The sequence below is a fragment of the Ziziphus jujuba genome, chromosome 1, assembly GCF_031755915.1.
Source record: "Ziziphus jujuba cultivar Dongzao chromosome 1, ASM3175591v1".
NCBI lineage: Eukaryota > Viridiplantae > Streptophyta > Magnoliopsida > Rosales > Rhamnaceae > Ziziphus > Ziziphus jujuba.
This window is the reverse complement of record NC_083379.1, coordinates 4348278-4367923: the sequence shown is the minus strand read 5'-3', so window position 1 is coordinate 4367923 and position 19646 is coordinate 4348278. Positions and strand designations below refer to the sequence as shown.

The 19646-nt window shown below is 32.3% G+C and overlaps 3 protein-coding genes across 4 annotated transcripts; 2 read left to right on the top strand and 1 right to left on the bottom strand.

The window, feature by feature from the left end:
• Window positions 1–354: 354 nt before the first annotated feature.
• Window positions 355–1342, top strand: LOC107406947 (RING-H2 finger protein ATL39). Its single transcript, XM_016014164.4, has one exon. It carries the CDS (start codon window positions 472–474, stop codon window positions 1168–1170), a length of 699 nt encoding a protein of 232 aa, XP_015869650.3. The 5' UTR covers window positions 355–471; the 3' UTR covers window positions 1171–1342.
• A 4256-nt stretch (window positions 1343–5598) lies between these two features.
• Window positions 5599–8562, top strand: LOC112489269 (uncharacterized). 2 transcript variants are annotated; one of them, XM_048464633.2, is made up of 6 exons: window positions 5599–5782; window positions 5995–6717; window positions 6859–6993; window positions 7561–7724; window positions 7843–8011; window positions 8123–8562. In XM_048464633.2, the coding sequence occupies exons 2-6, from the start codon at window positions 6019–6021 to the stop codon at window positions 8294–8296; spliced, it is 1341 nt and encodes a 446-aa protein (XP_048320590.2). In that variant the 5' UTR covers window positions 5599–5782; window positions 5995–6018; the 3' UTR covers window positions 8297–8562. The 2 variants fall into 2 exon arrangements, with proteins under 2 accessions (XP_048320590.2, XP_048320587.2); XM_048464630.2 differs by having other exon boundaries at window positions 6853–6993.
• Window positions 8563–9817: 1255 nt separating this feature from the next.
• On the bottom strand, window positions 9818–19524 carry LOC107410474 (probable pre-mRNA-splicing factor ATP-dependent RNA helicase DEAH9). Its single transcript, XM_048475155.2, has 23 exons — window positions 19307–19524; window positions 19083–19227; window positions 18826–18900; window positions 17864–17953; window positions 17552–17631; window positions 17389–17458; window positions 17179–17264; window positions 16606–16675; window positions 16355–16450; window positions 16070–16175; window positions 15907–15953; window positions 15602–15685; window positions 15455–15508; window positions 14828–14928; window positions 13658–13748; window positions 12957–13121; window positions 12686–12775; window positions 12385–12456; window positions 12042–12140; window positions 11794–11880; window positions 11213–11266; window positions 10972–11051; window positions 9818–10300 (listed from the first exon to the last, which is right to left on the bottom strand). The coding sequence occupies exons 1-23, from the start codon at window positions 19408–19410 to the stop codon at window positions 10153–10155; spliced, it is 2094 nt and encodes a 697-aa protein (XP_048331112.2). The 5' UTR covers window positions 19411–19524; the 3' UTR covers window positions 9818–10152.
• Between the last annotated feature and the right edge of the window lie 122 nt (window positions 19525–19646).

Here is a 19646-nt window from a genome sequence, read left to right as displayed (position 1 = left end):
AAATTGAGAATCAGCTGGCAAGTTAATGATTTGTTGAATTTTGTTCACAAAATAGATTATTATAATATTTTGTTATGCTTTCTAAATTCTAATTGTTCACATTAATTCATTTGGATGTAATAGGACGGGATATATAATATATTACATAATTCCTTACGTTTCAATTCATGGAAACTCGGTGAAAGGTAAAGACTAGAGTAGAACCGATTAACCAAAGGAAACATGAATGTCATTATCAAAATTATAAATGTCAAAGAACAAGTATATAGAAAGTACAACAACATGACAAAGTCAAAAAAAGAAACAAGAAAAAAAAGATGGACATAATTAAATCACCCATGTTGATTTGTTTACCTTTTAAAAGTCCTCTGTCCCAGAACCCTCTCAATTTTTGGTTCACCAGTTTTTAAACAAATTAAAATCCTTCAGCATTTTTTTTTTTTTTTTGGGGTTTCATTGAAACAAACAATTATGAGTTCTAACGACGAGGAAGACGAAAACGCCTTCGACGAATTAGGTTTGGGAATCAAGGTCACGCTCATCGCCTTCGGCTTTTTGTTTGTATTGTTTGTGATCCTGATCTTACTCCATTTTTATGCCAAGTATCTGAAGAGACTCCAAGAAAGAAGCCGCGGCCGAGCTTCATTGCATAGGCTACAAACACAGATCGGTGATATTGCACCGATTGATATAACCTTGGTGCAACAACCACCGCAACCCAAGAGGGGTTTGGAACCTCTGGTAATAGCCTCACTGCCTGAATTCATATACAGGTCAATGGAACACAAAGATAAAGGTCATGAAGTTGTGGAGTGCTCGGTTTGCTTGACCAACATCAACGATGAGACCACGGTGAGACTTTTACCAAATTGCAAGCACATGTTTCACTTAGAGTGTATTGATATGTGGCTGGGTTCGAATTCCACATGCCCTATTTGTCGGGCTGTGGTTGAGCCCATAAGGGCCCAGGAGGAACCTGAGAAAAGTACCGAATTGGATCATCACTCATCTGTAGGAGGAGGTGGAGGAAGAGTCCAACCCACAGCTCCGGCTATAGATGAAAATATGGTCCAAGTGAGATTGAGCTCTTTCCGGAGGATGCTTAGCAGAGAAAGATCATCTAGGAGAGTAGATACTTGTGATGAAGAATCTGGAAGAGATGATTTTTAGAGAGGCAGTGATTGCTGTATAGCTAGGCCTTTAGGTACTATATTTTATAAACTTTTTTTTTTTTTGGGGTATTTTGTGATTTAATAATTTTCATGATATTGTTGAAAATTTGAAATTGATATAATGAATTAGTACAAGGTTAATTTTCAAGTTCAATGATGCAAAATTTTTCTCGCATGATTTGAAGGCATTTTTATATACATCGTCGATTAGGAAAATTTTAGCAATTGCATGACCAAATTTATTGATGATCATTCTAGTAATCAGGCTGGGCCTCGACTTGATCGATCTCTCAAAATAGAACATTGTTGTTTGTTGTTTTATGAGAATAATGACCAATAATATTTGAAAAAAGAAAATAAATTTTGAGGTATTAATCAGTAATTAATTAGTACATGACACACAAATTGAGTTCAAAAAAATTGAACCTACCTTTAATGCCACTCTACAAATTCATACATGAGATTTTCATCTCATACGGCTCCTCATTCAATTTGTTTGAAATCAATGAATCCTTTTCCTTATTTGAGAACCTCTTCCCTCCTTCCACTCCATTTCGAAGAGTAATTAGGACCAATTCAGTCACATTTTCATTCATTTGGAATTTGGGCCCTTTTTTTTCCTCTTTGTTACACCATATATGTCACTATTGTAGCACAACTATTCTATTCTAAGTATATCATGAATGAGTTTTAGTTGAGAAAAATGGTGTAGTTTGGAAAATTTTCATTGAATTAATTGTAAATGGTTGGACTTATCATTCCTAGTGCTACGACGTTTTCAGCAACCAGGTCAGGTCGTTGATGTACACTGAACTCATAAGATATGAGCATAGTTACTGAAGAAGCAACAATTCTCTGGTCTGTTAGCCATTGAGGAAGAAACTTCCATAGATTGTTATACAGCTCCCAGATAATCTGTAAATGACTCGACATTAATACAAAAATGCATACCAATCCATACACACGTAAACTATGCCCCTATTTAAGTTATCTGATTTTCGTTTCTCATTAATACAAGTTGCTGCTAATTTAATAGGAATTGATGCGATTGAATAACAACTAAAGTAGCACATTGTTAGTTATGCTTTTCCCTTTCTAATTTTATTTATGCTCTCCGAGCTGCATTAAGAAAGGGAAAGGAAATGATAGCATTATTGAAGAAGAAACATTGAAATCTAAATATAACCCTGTAAGTATGAAGGTAATTTATTTATTTATTTTTATTCTGCTTTATTTATCATTGGGTTTAACAATTTTGATAATATATCAAAATCAATAGCTTCTTAATTAAATTGATTGAAAAAAGAAATTCCTATAAATTTAATAAAAAGAGAATACTATGTTAATATATATATAATGATAATCCATCTTTTAATAGTTTAAACTTTTAAAAATAAAAATTAAATATTTAATATAAAATCCTTATGATTAACATATATAACAATTACATACAAACTATGATAGAATTCATCATGGATTAAAATGAATGCTTGTTGCTGAGCTAGGAATAATCTAGAGTTGTCTAGATGTACTTGTTGTGTAGCCACAAAACTTGGGCACATGTCACAGTGCGACTCATTCAGTATGTTAATCGATATGTAAACACTATTTAGCATACTATAACACATATGACACAAATAAAAACGTAAATAAAAATATAAAAGTGAAATATTTTAGAATATTATTTAGTAAAAAACCTAGTTAGTAAATTTGAGAATAATATATGCATGCAGATGAATGCTTATTGCTGAGCTAGGACTAATCTAGAGTGATGGTGGAAGCTATAAGAGCTTGGGGACATACCACGGTATGACTCATATTCAATAATCGATATGTAAACAATGTTTTGCGTGCCTATAACACAAATGAAAATGTAATAAAAATATAAAAATATTTTAGAATGTTGTCTAGTTAGGAACCTAGTAAGTAAATTTGCTAATAATACTGGTACATATATATTTTTCAAAAAAAATTTTGTTTTCCACATCGATTTTAAATATACAAAAAAAAAAGCATTTTTTTAATGAAAATGTTTAAAATATATATGAAACATATTACCATATTGTACAAATAAAAAAAAATACTTATTTAAAAAAAAAAATTCAACTATTTGTTTCTCTTATACGACAGCATAAAAAATGTGTATAAAAAAATTCTTTTATTTTTGTTAATTTTACTATTTGTAATTTTTTCAATATATGAATTATTATTATTTTGCTAATAGTTATATTTTTATCATGCATATTAAAAATATTTTATTTTAATATACATATTTAACATCCATATTTTTTAATTTATAACATACTATACACGTATGTACCGAATATACATATATTCTATTTATGAATTTTGTTACCGAATTTTTATTTTTACCTTTAAATAAATAGAATGACTTATACACATGAATTTTTTTTAAATATTTTTATCGTTCCATATTTAACTAATTATGGTTGAAAATAAAATATATGTAAACAATATTGCTAGTTAGAATATGATGTATGATGTATGAAACATTAGGATACCCATTAAAAATTTTCATAGCCTAATCCCATATGGCGCAGAGTTTTATGTGACTCTCAATTTTTGAAAATTGCAACTTAACCACTTGTATTTTAATTTTGTTTTAATTAGTCTCATGTCATTGTCTTTTTATTTTTATTTTATTTTTTGCAAGCATCTCATGTCATTTTCTTAGTCAAGCAATTTAACAGTTACTGAACTTATGATAATTTTACAAAATGAAACTTTAATTTAACTATTGTTTAGTAAGAAAATCATTTGGCATAAGTATGAATTTGTGAAAGTTTTCATTAGATGATCATAAATTTTCAATAAACTTGTCAAATTCCTTTTTTTTTTAAGCAAGAAATGGGATTTGATTTTATCTTTTTGAAAAAAATTATTACACTTACTTGTATATGTATGGCAGAATCAAACATATATAAGTTTGGAATTTAAAATCCATGAAAGAAAAACAACTATGGAGGATTTTAAAGACACTTTTAAACAAATGTTATAAATTTATGTAAAATATAAAACGTAGGAACTTGGATTTGTTTTCTCCTTTTGCTTCCTTAATTAGTTGATTATTAATCTTTCCAAACTCGGTTAGTGTAAATCTTTGGTGGGGCACAGTAATTAATTCAATTTTGATTGTTCACATAAAATAACCGAATTAATTGTTATACCAAAGTCAACCAAAATCAAACTCCATATGGGTCAAAGTGAGGCACTAATTTTGCTAAAAGTACTTGTCATAACCAGCTGTCATATGTTCTTAAAATACACATATGCAGTGACCCATTTGCTATCCAGGAGAAGAAATTTTCTCAGAGCATTTGCTAATTTACAGAGTAATATTAACCTATGTCTGCAGCTAAGATCAATGAAAATGGTATTAGGATGGGAATCACTAGCTCCTTCATGATTATTCAAGATTATAAATGATCTTATTGCACATGTGAATACGTTAAAATTGTTATATTATTTATTTCATATTTTTATGTTTCTTATAGAAAGATTCGGTTTTGAAAACTATGGGATTCAAATTTATCTTAGAAAATCTTCAAACCATTTTGCTTATCGAGAAGTTTATGGCTAATATACTCGTATAACTACTATATACTGTGCATCTTTAAAGTTGCTTAGTCATTGGTGGATAATATATATGGTTGCCAGCTTGGAGATTTGCATATTACCAGAGTAAAATTTTTCTTTTTGGTCCTATTCTAATGGGAACTCAATTTCAAAACAAAACAAAATAAAATAAAAGAAGCTCGAAAATAGCACTAGTATTAATAAAGGGTGATGCTATTATTATTATTATTATTTTATAAAGTTTTTGGTTACCAAAAGTAGGCTGTTAATTTAGACAGTAAATGAATATTTATACAAGTGGATGAATTTTTATTATTGAAGGCTTACATTTTCATTTCTATCCAAAAAAAAAAAAAAAAAGGCTTACATTTTCATTCATTATGTACACGCAATAAGGGGTTTAAAAAGCTCTTCAAGACACTGGACCATGTCTTAATATTATTTTTTTTAATAATTAACTTGGTAAGATTTTTAAAGATATTATTTTCTGGTTTTGTAATTATATATTTTCTACAACATATTTACCAAAAAAAACAAAAAAAAGAAAACACTTTCTAGTACACCAAACATGGTATTTATCAAAATTAGTCGTAATTTCAAGTATACAAATTTGGATAAAAATAATTTTCTAGAGATTATTTGTCATAGTAATATATTGAATTGGTTTAGAGTTGATAAGTGGTACTAATAAAGCAGCCAAAGAGACCAAAAACTAAGGGGGCGATATTAGTGCACATATTAATAATTAATTCCGCATGGAGCCCACGAATAATGCACATAAAACCCATTAAAGTCCGTTAATTCAAATAAAAAAAACCGTTGCAAACGTTGCAGATTCTGATGAAGGATGCTTGGATTTCCGGGCTTTTAAAACTCTTGTCTGTGTAAATTTTCTTTTGTATGTATTTTTATTTTCTCGGGCAAATATTTGGGTTGAGAAAGTCTCAGAAACTCATAGATACCATTATTTCTCAGTCCTAGACACACACACACACGCGCGCGCGCTCTATCTTGTAAGATCCTTTCCATATATCTGGTTTTTTTGAATGATTTTTGCTACTTGTTTTAGATTTTGGTGACCAGCAATATGGAGATTTTTTTTGTTACATTTCTCAATTCTCTATATTGGTTTTTTTTTTTTTTTTTTTTTTTTTTTTTTTTTTGGGGTTATATACATATATCCTTTAAATTTGATTCATGGGTTTTCATCTTCAATGGCTGACAGAGTAAAACAAAGGAAAAAAGAAAAATGTGCATTAACAGTGGCAGCAGTTCTGGTAGTACTGATGGTGTTGTAGGTTTAAATGGAGGATTGAGTCGCAATTCCAAGAAACCACAGAAGCGTCAGAGACTCCCTAAAAGAGGTCCTGGAGTTGCAAAGCTTGAGAAGATTTTGAGAGAACGAGAAAGCAAAAATGACCATCACATCATGGAGGCCTTTAATCCTTCATGCTTTGTACCACATCCACCTCTTTCTTCCAATAATAATGACCCTTTTCACAATTTTCCTCAAACTCTGAATTCTAGGCCTCCACAGCCACCACCACCGATTCCAATGACACCTACCATGAATATTCTCTGTGGTTCCAATTCCTTAACCTGTAGACGACTGGTCAATTTAGGCCAACAATATCTTGATCATCAGACTGCACCAGCGTCTCCAAATATTTATGCTAATGGTAATACTTCATTTATACAGAGACCTAATATTGTTGGTGGTTCTGATGTGGCTTCACTTGATCAGAAGGCCTTCTTTCCTGTAACATGGTCTAGTAGTACTACACCTTCTATGTCAAATAATGTTATTGGCAATGCTGATGAAGGAAAATATTCAGACAGTAGTAGCATAATTTTGTCCTTGCCCAAACCTTTTTCCGATGAATCTAACCCTCTGTTGTCTTCTCCTTCCTTGATGCAAAACAAACATCCTCAAAACCCAAATTCCATGGTAAGAAAGAGAGGTGTTTCACTTTTGTTATTTTGATTAGTTTAAGTTTTTATTTTTTATTTTATTTTTTATTTTTTTTATTTTTATTTTTAAAAAAAAAAAAACACACTAATAATGTATGTGGGTCCAAATTAGTTTCAGATTAATCAATTTCGTGGCTCTGCTTCATCTTCATCAGCCCCTTCATCGGCTGGACTTTATAATCCAGTAGAGCCCCCTTCAAGCCAAAGATCTTATCACAGCTACCCATCTATGGGACAAGAAGAAGAGGCATGTGTAAGTAATTTCGTTAATTGTGTTATGCATTTTTTATTTTTTATTTTTATTTTTTTGTTATACAGCAAGTGGCTTTTATTTATTTATTTATTGATTTTACTTTTCAACTCATCAAAAAATATGCTCTAGTGTTACTTGTTTGTATCTGAAATATTGTTTCAATTGGCCCCACTTTGTTCTTCATTAGCTGTTTGTGGTTTTGGGAATTCTATTTACTATTTATTAATATATATATATATATATATATATATATATATATAAACGATTAGAATTTTATGTGGGACTTCATGAAAACTTGTCCACAAAACTTTAACCTAGTACAAGCACTATAATGTTTCAGATTTTTCGCTATATATATATAAAATAATAAGTTAATTAAAACAGTTTTTTCTTGTTTAATTATTAGTTTCTGTTTTCCTCATAAACTAACAATTAATAAGTCATTATAAATTCTATTTCTACCATTTTTTTTCACTTTAATTAAATTTTGATGAAATGTAAAGAAACAATACAGAGGAAGTCACTTTTAGCTAACAACTATACATTGTTTCCTACGCAAAATGATAGGTAATAGGCATGAGGAGGCCGTCGCAGTCTTTCCCAATGGACAACCCTCCAGGGCCGCCTATTTTCCACCACCAAGTTCCTCAATTTCTACCTCACATGCACAGACCAACTGACCAATTATCTTCGTACAATCTTGACCTGAGCGAGACAATGCCACCGACCAGGCACGCTTTTTGGCCTAATTTTGTTCAATTCCCCCCCCCCCCCCCCCCCCTTTTTTTTTTTTTTTTTTTTTTTCCTCCCTTGTATTGTGGAATCAAACTGGTTTGATGACTTTTTCAGAGACTCAAAATTGGACAAGTCTTTGGAGCTCAACGTGCACAACTATACCATTCAATATGGAGCACCTAATGCCATTTCCTTCAAATTTGTTCCCCAGACAGTTGTTTTACCACCACATCATACTTTTCAAGACCACCAGGTGTCCAAATTTGATATGCTTCCCCTTCAAGTAAGAAAACAAATTCCATTCTCTCAATATATATATTCTAAAATTTGATGTAAAAGTTTTATATGTATTTATTTATATTCTACCTCCGCAAATTTTGATATGATCATCAAGGGAAGTATGGAGGAGTACTCAAACAGAAGGTTAGAAGCAGCTGGATCAGATTTAAACAAACCCTTTTACAAATTCTTATTGTCAAAGGAGCAAGTGGGTAAGGAGAACATACATAACGTAGACAATGAGAGTGAATCTGGAGAGGAAGGCATTGATCTCAACCTCAAGCTCTAGGTACGTAAATTGTCATGAAGAGAGTTCGTTGGGGCAATCTGTCAAACATAGTTTATCATCGTGAATTCAGAAGCCATGAGAATGTTCTATGGAAAAATGGAAGTTGGAATCCAATATAGAGTTGCTTTTGCTTGTGTTATATCGGATGTAGTTCGGTTGTTTGTCTTTTCAATTGTATACCTTGGATGAATTACATATGTAAGACATATGTGAACATAGTATATGTACCAATGTTAATTTGCAGAATGGATTTCATGTTGCTTTTACTAGGATCTTCTTTACAAGTATTCAATTACAGTACTAATTGTTGTAATTAGAGTGTTCTTGGGACATTCAATATGCATTTCATTTTAAGGAAGGAAAAGGGAGAGGAGAGGGGTTAAAGAAGGAAATATCACTAAATATATCCATAAATGTGCTTGTTTCCTTACATATATGTTTATAATTTTTTTTCTTTTTTTTTTTTTTTGGGTAAATTTATGTTTGCTACATGTTACTTTTTCTTTCTTATTCTGCATAGTTTTAATTGAATTTATTTAAATATTATTTTTTGTTATATTTTTGAATTTTTATGGTGGTGATTACACTTTGGTTGAAATATAAGGCAAATAAATCCGCAAATCGACAAGATTAGGTAATATATATGAAAAATGCTATTCCTATCTCCAAATCATATACATCCATGTAAAATAATAATTGAAAATTTTGAAGTAAAAAAAATCACCAAACTAAACAGACCAAAATAAACGTTACATACATGCGTGATTCCGAACTGGAATCTTCATTCCAGATAAAAGTAATATTTTAAACAAATTATATGTTTCATATCTTGATGATACGCATAGCTAGAGTAATTTGGATAAGACGCAAACTACTACCAAGAAGAAAATCAGATGTTAGTAGGGCTGATAAATCTGGGTCGAATTGTATAAATAAAGTTCCCATTTTATTTTATTTTATTTTATTTTTTTTTGGGTAAACAATATTTGTTTTTTTTTTTTTTTTTTTTTTTTTTTTTGGTGAATAATAGTTGTTTTTCTAGTGCTTGTTGGAACTGCTATTATGTTTGATGAAAACTTGATGATTTGGTTCTTATTATTTGCACATTTACGGAACTATCTACCAGCTTCATCACCAAATTCCCATTTTGGACTAAACTATTTATGGCATCACTCCGGTTGATTTATGTTCTTACCACAGTTTTAGAAAAGTACTTTTTTTGGCTAAGCAAGTTTTAGAAACTTTGTTGTGCATATCATATCTAAAGCGTATAATTTTTTTTGGTAAATATATCTAAAGCGTATAATATTTGTGATTAGAGTACATTATTCGTAGTACACGGATAGCATAGGGCTTATTATATGGCATATTTATTCGATGAAAATTTTTAAAACACGTTAGCTGAGTGAACTAAACAGTAATACAAATAGCAGATCAAATAAATGGATTTTGTCTCTTTATGATGATAATAATAATAAAATCCACCGAAATTTCTGAACAGTCAACACGGCTAATAGAATATCTAGTAATTCAAAGCTCAAACACAATACTCATTCGTCAGGGTAAAGCAGCTTGGAAGGGTATACCAGAACTAATTACCATAAACCGTGACTTTTTGACATTTTTTCAATGTTCTTTACATAATCCAACCCATCTGTGGCTTAACCTACATTAAGCAACTCGACCCAAAAACTAAAGAATTTCATCTGGATAGACTCAGAAAATACTTTACGTACCTACTGGAACCTTACAAAATATTTGTTTTATCCTTTCCCTAATCGAAACTGTTCAAGTCACACTCAATTTCTGCCTATCGGTTGCTCTTCATTCTAAAATACATAATTGTGTTGGAAAATCTAGTGAAGCATTGGATTCGGGCGTTGTTGATGGTAAAAATGCGGAGCAGCCTCCCTCAGCCAGGAAGGTTCTATGGAAATGACATTGCGCATGTATTGCCTATCAGTTGAGACAAGTGAATAGTATATTACCCACTTGGGATTAACTCTGCAAGACAATTTTAAACATACATTAAGCATGCCACCATTTGAAACAAATATGTAAATAAGCCATTCTCAATAGAAAGCCAGGAAAGCTGTTCAAAAGAAATGTCCCTAATACAACGTAAATATACATATGCTTCTAATATGCCAACATATTTCTATGTGAGTAAACGGAAAGATGGAAAAAAGCGTTGTTCAATGGTTTTCTAACTGAGTGGAACGTTGTCAATATATGAAATTGAACAATACTAGCATTTCTTGATAAAGAAATTGAAGATAAATTAGATTGGTAGTTTCACAAAGACATGGTGATGGTCACACCAACAAAAGAAAAATCACTACTGAATTTATCAAGAAATGAGAATTTATCAAGAAATGATTCTTGCTTTTAGTTTCTACTACATCTTCTAGTATCCATATCAACATATGAATCCATCAGACGGCATGCTTCCATTAGACAGGAAAGCAAATATTATTATTTGCAATTTTTCTTTTTTCTTTTTTTAATGTTTTTCTCAATTGATTTCAAGAAAATAAACAAAAACTTGGGACACTGCATTGAACATAAATCTTGGGTTTGTCTCTATGTGCTTTGATTATTACATACTATACTATAAACCAGATAAGATCTCAGAAAAAATAAAATGTCAAATACCATATTGTTTCTATACCAACCTGAATAAAACAGATGATGGGTGAATATGAACTTCTTGTGAACCTCTAATAGTCTTGTACTTCCCATTGTGACTGAAAGCCTTTGGACAATAATTAAATTAAATTAATCAGGATGCGAGCAATAAAAATTTCATATAATCCACTGGGAGTATTAGAGGCTAATTGTAGAATATGATACATGTATTAATGCTACAGAAAAGAAAAAAATGTCTACTTGTAAAAGAGTAAAGTAATTACATACTTCTAAACGACATGCATTTGCGAAAAACCCAGCAGTAATTGCTTTTCTAACAACCTGCAACAGGTAAAGAGCAGCAAGACAGTGACCTTTTTATTTATTCAGAAATCAACAAAACATGCTCATCTGATCCAGAAATTTTTATAGGAAATAGAGTACCACTTTTATAATTCTAAGTAGGTGATTTTTGATACAAGGAAAAGTTAAATGGCTAAGTCCAGCTTGCTTTCTATCCTTGACGTCCTTGATTGAACCAACTACATGCTTCTCTCATGTGACATCCAAAGGCAGATTTATCATAGCCACAAAATCTAAATTAACTAAGACTTTTTTTATCCATACATGCTTTCTTTTCTTTTCTTTTTCTTTCCCACCCTCTTAATTGGAGCCAGAGGCCAAATGTTTCAATTTCTTATCTTTCAAACCTTTTCATTACTAGATATACATAAGACATGTCTATAGAACTCATATTATTTGTCTCATATATCTTCTCAATGTGAAGTACTAACATGGATAGGGTAACTTTAGATGCGCCAACAGAATATAAGCACAACACTGAGCAATAAATTCATGAAATTGTTTACCAGCATATCTGTTTCACATGATTTTAAGACGATGCCTAATCTCTGTGCTGTTCTTCTGAGTTGTTCTCTGATTTCAATAACTTTTTTCTGTGCAATGGTTAAAAAAATCATGAAATGATAGAGAGAGCCAGAAACTATATTACGAAATTCACCAGATCATAGTATCTAAAAGAAAGCTCAAAGATAATGAATTTGACCATTCAAGCTAAGTTTAGTTAAAAGCCACACATTCAGTATATATTACGCACCATGGCGTGGTAGTTTACATAGTTTTTATGGCACCACTGTGACAATTTACTAGACTGAAGAAATCCTTTGTACACATTCAGGAAGGTCACATGATCACCCTGCACAGCAGTACCAAAGTTAAACAGAACAGCAAACCGGCTAACAGAGCATGGAAAGCATATAATACATACAGGCATGCAAAATTAGTTAGATACATACAAGAAATGCCAAAAACAGATGTCCTTTTCTTTTGTATACACAAGTGTTGTAAAATTATAATATAAGTTTCTATATTTGTTGAGTACTTATAGCAATTAACTAGGGATTAAGTGTATTACAAATAATTAGAAATTAGTCCAGTACCTCAGCAGCAGCAAATCTCAACTTGGCCTCATCCAGCTCCTTTTGTGCTCCCCAACCAGATGCCCAGATAGACTACAGAATGGCACCATATTTGTGAACCAATAGCACAAACATTAGCCTTCTGTTAAACATAATTATCAAGCCATTGTACAAACAAATATCTGCTTCCATAGATTATTCTATTTTCTTTTTCAAGAAAAGAAATTGTTAAGGTTATAAAGTTTATAAATATATGTAAGCTAATTTATAGGATTTCAAGAAAGCAGAAACCTTTTATTCCTATAAAATTAAAAGGATTTACTTGAATGGAGAGAACAGCAGCAATGGTAATTATCTCCTCTGTGCAACCAAGATGACTTGAAGACAAAATCATTTTTGAGATCATTGGGTCCTACAAAATGTCAAACTTAACAAATTATTCAAATCATAAAACATAAAATAGAACCACAAACAGGTTCAAAAACAAAATATTCTTAGACAATAGGTAAAGACAGCACGAATAGTGTAGCAAAATAGATGCAAGTCCAAAATATAGAAACTGTGATAAGATACAATACAAAAAACATACATACCAATGGAATCTCTGCAACTTGAAACCCAGTTGGTGAAGTAAGTTTAGCATCATCATCCAGCACTCCAAGTGAATAAAGAACTTCAAGTGCTCGAACCATCGCTTCAGGAGATGGAGATGCTGGCCAGTCAAAGCCCAAGATATTATCTATTCCTAAGGCTTTTAACTGAGAAATCAGAGCACAGTAATGAGCATTTATACACCATAATAAATAACTTACCAAGTGCCACAGCGTGGTCATTATACAAATTCAGGTGTTTGCGTTGAAAAAGTAAACAGTTTGCAAGAAAAATAGCTACTTATTTTGAGATGGACATACCATCGCCATTACAATTTCAACATATATTTGCTTCAAAAACCAAAATAGCAAATTTTAGGGTAGAAAATTAAAAGAACAAGTACAATATCATCATAATGTAAGACAATTCGAAGAAAATTTTCAAGAAGAAGCAGTCTTTCCTAAAAACAATATTTATCAATACATGAACTTCAGCACCATGAAACCGGAAAGGACAGAATGGAGGAGTAAGAAGTTGTTTAAAAGTCCTTTTTTTCTTTTTTCTTTTTTCTGGTGGGTGGGGGTGGCTGGGGGGTAAGAGAACTTTTTAAGAAGTTATAGCTATTTAAATATGAAAATTTTCCCAAATAATTAAACAAAAGACATACTACCATCCATAAGCACTATTGCAACAGGTGGCATACCTGAATCACACATGAAACGAGATTAGATCTTTGAATCTCTGGAATTCCCTCAGCAGACATTTCATTATTGAAATACTCTTCTGTATATAGCCTGCTTGCAGCCACACCCCCCCCACCCCGCCCCCACAAAAAAAGAAAAAAAAAAAAAAAAAAAAAAAAAAGAAAGAAAGACACAACATATGTCAATTAATGCTTACTGGAATAAGCTTTAAAAGCACTGGGCAACATGAAAATGACATGAAAAGTTTTGAGGATATAATGAAGGGCAAGAATGAAAGCTACAATAACCTGTAACTTATAGCCATGGGCAATCTTGTTTATTTGTTATTATTAAAAGAAAAAAAAAAAAATCACTAAGGAGATTGAAGTCATCGATAAAATAAACATTGAAAGCTTAATTGTTCCAGGGAACTCATTGTGTACTAACCTAATTATAGCTGAAACACTCATAGACATACTAACAAATAATTAATAACTTAGGTCAGAAATCCTTGAGCATATGGAAACCACATTGAACTTGGCAACTAAAAGCACCAGCATCTAAAACTTAGTAACAGAAACAAGGATAAATTCAAGGGGAGATAAGGGCTCAGAGAACAAACCAAAAGAGCACAGCAATAAAATAAATTGACCAAAAAAGCTGTACAAGAATGCAAATATGTTTGATTGCTCAAAGCACACAAATATGCTTCACATGTATGCAAATATTGGTAGTCATAAAACAGTATCCAGAAGTTAAAGCTACAAATGATTCCAATTTTTTTCGAGTCCCAAACAATCACCATTTTTAACTCTACATTTAATATTAAACAGGATCCTAACCTCTCATATTGTGGAGGAATAATTTGGGTGGAATTTTAGGAAAAATATATGTGAAGTCACTTAGTTTGTCAGTTCTTAAATGCATGACCTCGAAAAGGAGACTTAACAATATCCATCAAAATGATAGCATAGGCATAAATATAACAGAGTTTCAGGCCCACATTTATAAGTGGTTACAGCATGTTAATAAACAAGTTGAATTTGATAACACAGCTGATTGGTTCCTTGACAATAAAGAAACAACAATTTCAGGCATTAGAAACAATGAATGTATGTACGACCATGATATAATATAAATATGGCATGAAGAATCACTTACTGATCTAATAATCACCCCAAGTAACATACCTGTAACATTTGCCTGGCCGAACTCTTCCAGCCCTACCAGCTCTTTGCCTAGCAGAAGCCTTAGATATTGGTGCCACCACCAGATTTTCAATATCCGATATCTGGAGCAATAAGAGGGGGGGAAAAACAAAAAAAAAAAAAAAAAAAAAAAAAAAAAAAAAAAAAGAAGAAGAAAAGAAAAGAAAAAGATGATAAAGATATATGTAAACCAAGGTGCAGACAAACTATATACATATACATCTTCTCTTTTTCCCACAAAAAATAAATAAAATAAAATAAAAAACTATAATGAAGTTCAAAATTCTTAAGACACCATGAAGATAATGATTTAATATAGTTCAACAAAAATATTTAGTGATCTAGTACAATTTCTTGATCCATACTGATCTAGAATCATCAAAACATTGGTTGACAATACAATATAAATCTTGTTTCACTGAAAAAAGTGACAGCAGTGTTAACATCCATAGTTGAGTGTATGGTAATATCATAGTACGTTGTTTAAGAAAAGCAGCAAATGAAGCGTCGATTTGCAGATGAAGGAAATCAAAATCTATGATCACCTGGCAACTAATTTATTTCTAGTCTAATATTATTAAAAGACCAAAAAATTTGAAACGAACATACAGGGTTGTAGAAACGCTGCTTTGAGAACCCACTGTCAACAACATAGACAACGCCCTGCACAGATCAGAAGGAAGGAAATTATACACAGCCTGTTTTCTGCCAACCATTGAAATTTTTTTGAATATTCATTTAACATCAAGATGTTACCTCCAATGTTAATGATGTCTCTGCTATATTTGTTGATATCACTACTTTCCTCTTCCCTCTAGCAGTGGGAGTAAATACAAGATCCTAGGAAGCAGAATATAGAGATGTAATTAGATACAAGATCCTAGGGAGCAGAATATAGAGACGTAATTAGCCTTTTGAACAGCAGTTCCAAGTAAATTAGAATATTGGATCAGGGAGCTTCATGATCCGAGATGACCATCTTATTCAAATCAGAAATCAACAACATGATAATAAATCAAATCTTGAATAGTTTTGCTAGATACCAAATAATGAATGCTAACCTGCTCAGCACGGGGGAGTCCCGAGTAGAGAGGCAAAACTATCAATCCTGAAAATGAATATATAAGAATGTAAGTGTCTAAATCATTAGTGCAACCTTAATAGTGATGCTAGATAACAAGTACTAACTAAAGACTTAAATCTCTAAAGTTATTAGGTACTAACCTGAGGAGTTCCTTCCACGGTTTTGTACTTCTTCACTTAACAACTTAACAGCAGCATCAATATCATCTTGACCAGTAAGAAATACCAGAATATCTCCCATTCGTTCCTAAGCAACAACCAATAATGTTTTTGATAATTCATACAATTGAAAGGACAATTCTTACACTTGGCAGGTGATATTTGTCAGTGTGGTGCAAAAAGGAAAATCTGTCATAAGATTGTAATCTTTTCTTTTAATAATAATAATGATGATATAGGGATACAACAAATTCAAACTCATGTTACCTGATCATGAATGAGCAGTACTGTTGAAACAGCAGACTGTATATAGTTCGATACAGGCTCCTCAACATAATGAATTTGTACACTGAACCCTCTACCCTGAAAGTCAATGCAGATATATGATGCCTGAGTCTTCTTGTATCCATTTGACATTATTATATGACCCCAAAAACTTCCTCCAATAAAGAGAGATTGTTTCTGAATTGAAAGAGAGAGAGAGACACTCAGAGAGCCATTGTTCTAGTATAACTTACCTCAACTGATAGGATTGCAGGCTCCGTTATTGGTCCAACAACCTCACCTTCTATTCCTCGATGCTTTTTGCTATTTTTCAAAATAAAACAAGATTTGTGAATTAACAGTGAACATCAAAAATTTGTGATAAACATCAATTTTAGCTTTAATTTGAGGCTCCAAACTCCCGAAAGACTGTAATTTAGGAGCTACATGAAGTCATTTCACAGTTCTAGATAGCAAAGTTGATAGCATTCAACCCCATATGCAATATGCAATGTTACCAAGAGCTACATGAAGTCATCTCATAGTTTTCAAACTTAAACAAAAACAGAACCTTAATTTCCTAAGTGATTTCAGAGTGCCATGGCTATAACCAGTGGGATCATGTTATCCTAGTGACTATTGAAAGGCAAATAGTATGTATTGCTTCAAGATATAGACATCTACCTGACGAGAAGAAACCAATCAGTCTGAACTACCAGTCCATTGCATAACGCATACTAGTACAGTCACTATGCTAAACAAGTTCACAGAAATAAAATTCAAAATAATTGAAAGAATAACTTTGCAAGAAAATGATGAGAAAAAACCTGTTCTGAAAGAACTGAGACATAGATTTCGCTTCAATTGTGGCAGAGGAGATAATGAGGCGTAACTCAGGTCGACGTCGTTGGATCTAGAATTTTAGGATTTAACAAATATTTAGAAGTATAAACATCCAATCCTAAAAAAAGTAATAATAAAAAAATAATAAAGTAAAAACTTTTTAGTTCATATTCCCTTGTCTCTAAAGATCACACCTTTTTTAGGAGACCCAGTAAAATATCAGTCGATATGGACCTTTCATGAGCTTCATCAACCATTATAACACTAAAAAGATACACAAGAACAACATTAAACATAAATGAAACAGGAAGTAGAAAGGCAGAAAAAAAACACATATATCAGAATCTCAGAAAGTACCTATACTTAGTTAAAAGAGGATCATCCATCATTTCTCTGAGTAACACACCATCTGTGAGGAACTTCACCATAGTTACGCCCTGTGCTGCCAAAACAGGAAAACCCCATCAAAATGCTATTGGACTACAACAATGACAGCGGATCCTGCACTCAATTATAATTTTCATTGACCATAATTTCCGCATGTTATTATAGTTATGTAAATATAGACATTAACATTAATATGCAGATTTGCAATTTTGTAAAGAAAAAGACGATTCGATAACAGTCGAAGAGAAATTGAAAGTTTAGAGATATATGTAAAAGTCTAACTGTATTTGTAACATCTTCAAATCGTATTGTGTAGCCAACTTCCTCTCCAAGCTTGACCCCCATTTCCTCTGCTACCCTTGAAGCAACTGCCTGCACATCAGCACCACTTAAGATGTAAGAAAGACTAGACAAGAGTCTCGTATTGATATGACTTTAATGTTTATAAAAGAATAAGCAGCATTGTTTGGAAGTTAATCCTTTTCCAAGAGAATTAGTGCCTCAAGTCCACGAGTACAATATGACATCTTCCATTTTCATTATAATTCTAGGTTTCCAATGAAGAAAAGAATGAAATCTTCTAAGAAGTTAAGTGGTTAATAAGAGCAATATTCAGGTAAAAAGGGAGGATACAAACTAAAACTTTAACAACTCTTCATTAAGAGAAATGAAAGAGAATGAACTCCTAAAACTTATAGACTATCCAAGAAAGCACCTCCCAAACACAATGATGTGGAGGAATAATAATAGAAACACCTCAACGAACAAGGGTTTTTTCTCTAGAGAGAGAACTGGTTTTGTTCTGTGTAAGCAATTGAAATTGAGATAAAGTTGCTATATCTGGCATCACTAAATCTTCATAGGATTAATCCATATACATATTCATACAACTACAAGTGTGAAAATTTACAAGTCTGTTTGAGCATGTGTGTGGATAGTGCTTAAAAACAGAAAGCTGAACAAAACAGAAAAATAAGACGGATGTGACACATAGTTACTGACTTCACATCGTAAGCAGATCATTTTCAGCCATGGCTTAGTCAATTTCAACAATAAATGCTACTAAAGATATTTTGTCAAGAAACATTTCATATGACCAACATGCTATCATAACAGACCGCAAACAATTTGAATCACTAAATGAGACATAAAACAGAAATGATAACAGTAGGATATGCTATTAATCAATTGCATTCACAAAATTGAACTTGAATAAAAAAGCATTAACTGAAGCAATGAATCACCTGGACGGCCAGCCGTCTTGGTTGTGTGCATGCTATTACACGTCCACCATCAGCCCAACCTGCTTCCTTGAGGTACTGCAATTTAAGCAAACAACAATAAACGTCTAAATGTTTAATATTCTTACAAAAAAATATTTTGAAATTGGGAACAAAAACATGTTTAAAAAAAATCATTTACACATAAAAACAAAAGGAAAAAAAATAAAAATTCCATTTCTTTCGATGTCACAGGAGACAAACAGTACGAGATAGAAAACCTGTGGAATCTGGGTGGTTTTGCCGCTACCCGTTTCGCCAACAATAATGGTAGTGGCGTGGGTTTCAACCAAATAGAGGATGGCGGTTCGGTACTTGTAAACAGGAAGCCTCTGCCTCTGTTTCTCTATACTCGAGTACCCAAATCTACAATAAAGAAGATATATAAACAACAACAACACAACAGCAAAGAGATAACAGAGAAGGTGAAGAAGAAGAAGCATACCTAGATGATGAGGAAGAGAAAGAAGGGGCGAAGAAAAGAACCCCACCCTCCTCGTCGTCAAGAAGGCGAGGCTTTTCTGTCCCTGGTTTCCAAAACTGCGACATTGTTACCGTCGCTGTATTCTTGCTTTGGTTGCTTCTATTTTCCGCTTTCGTCTTTTTGGACTCTCTTTGTGCATCAGCGAGAAAACAGTCTCACAGTAAAGACTGTTGCAGAGTCCCCATACCCGGTTTAACAGAATCAGCAGTCGGGCAAGGCTCCGAATAGGAAAAAGGGTCGGGCGTTTTTTTGGATGTAACCCGCACCGCAGTAATCATTGATTTTAATAATTATTAATATA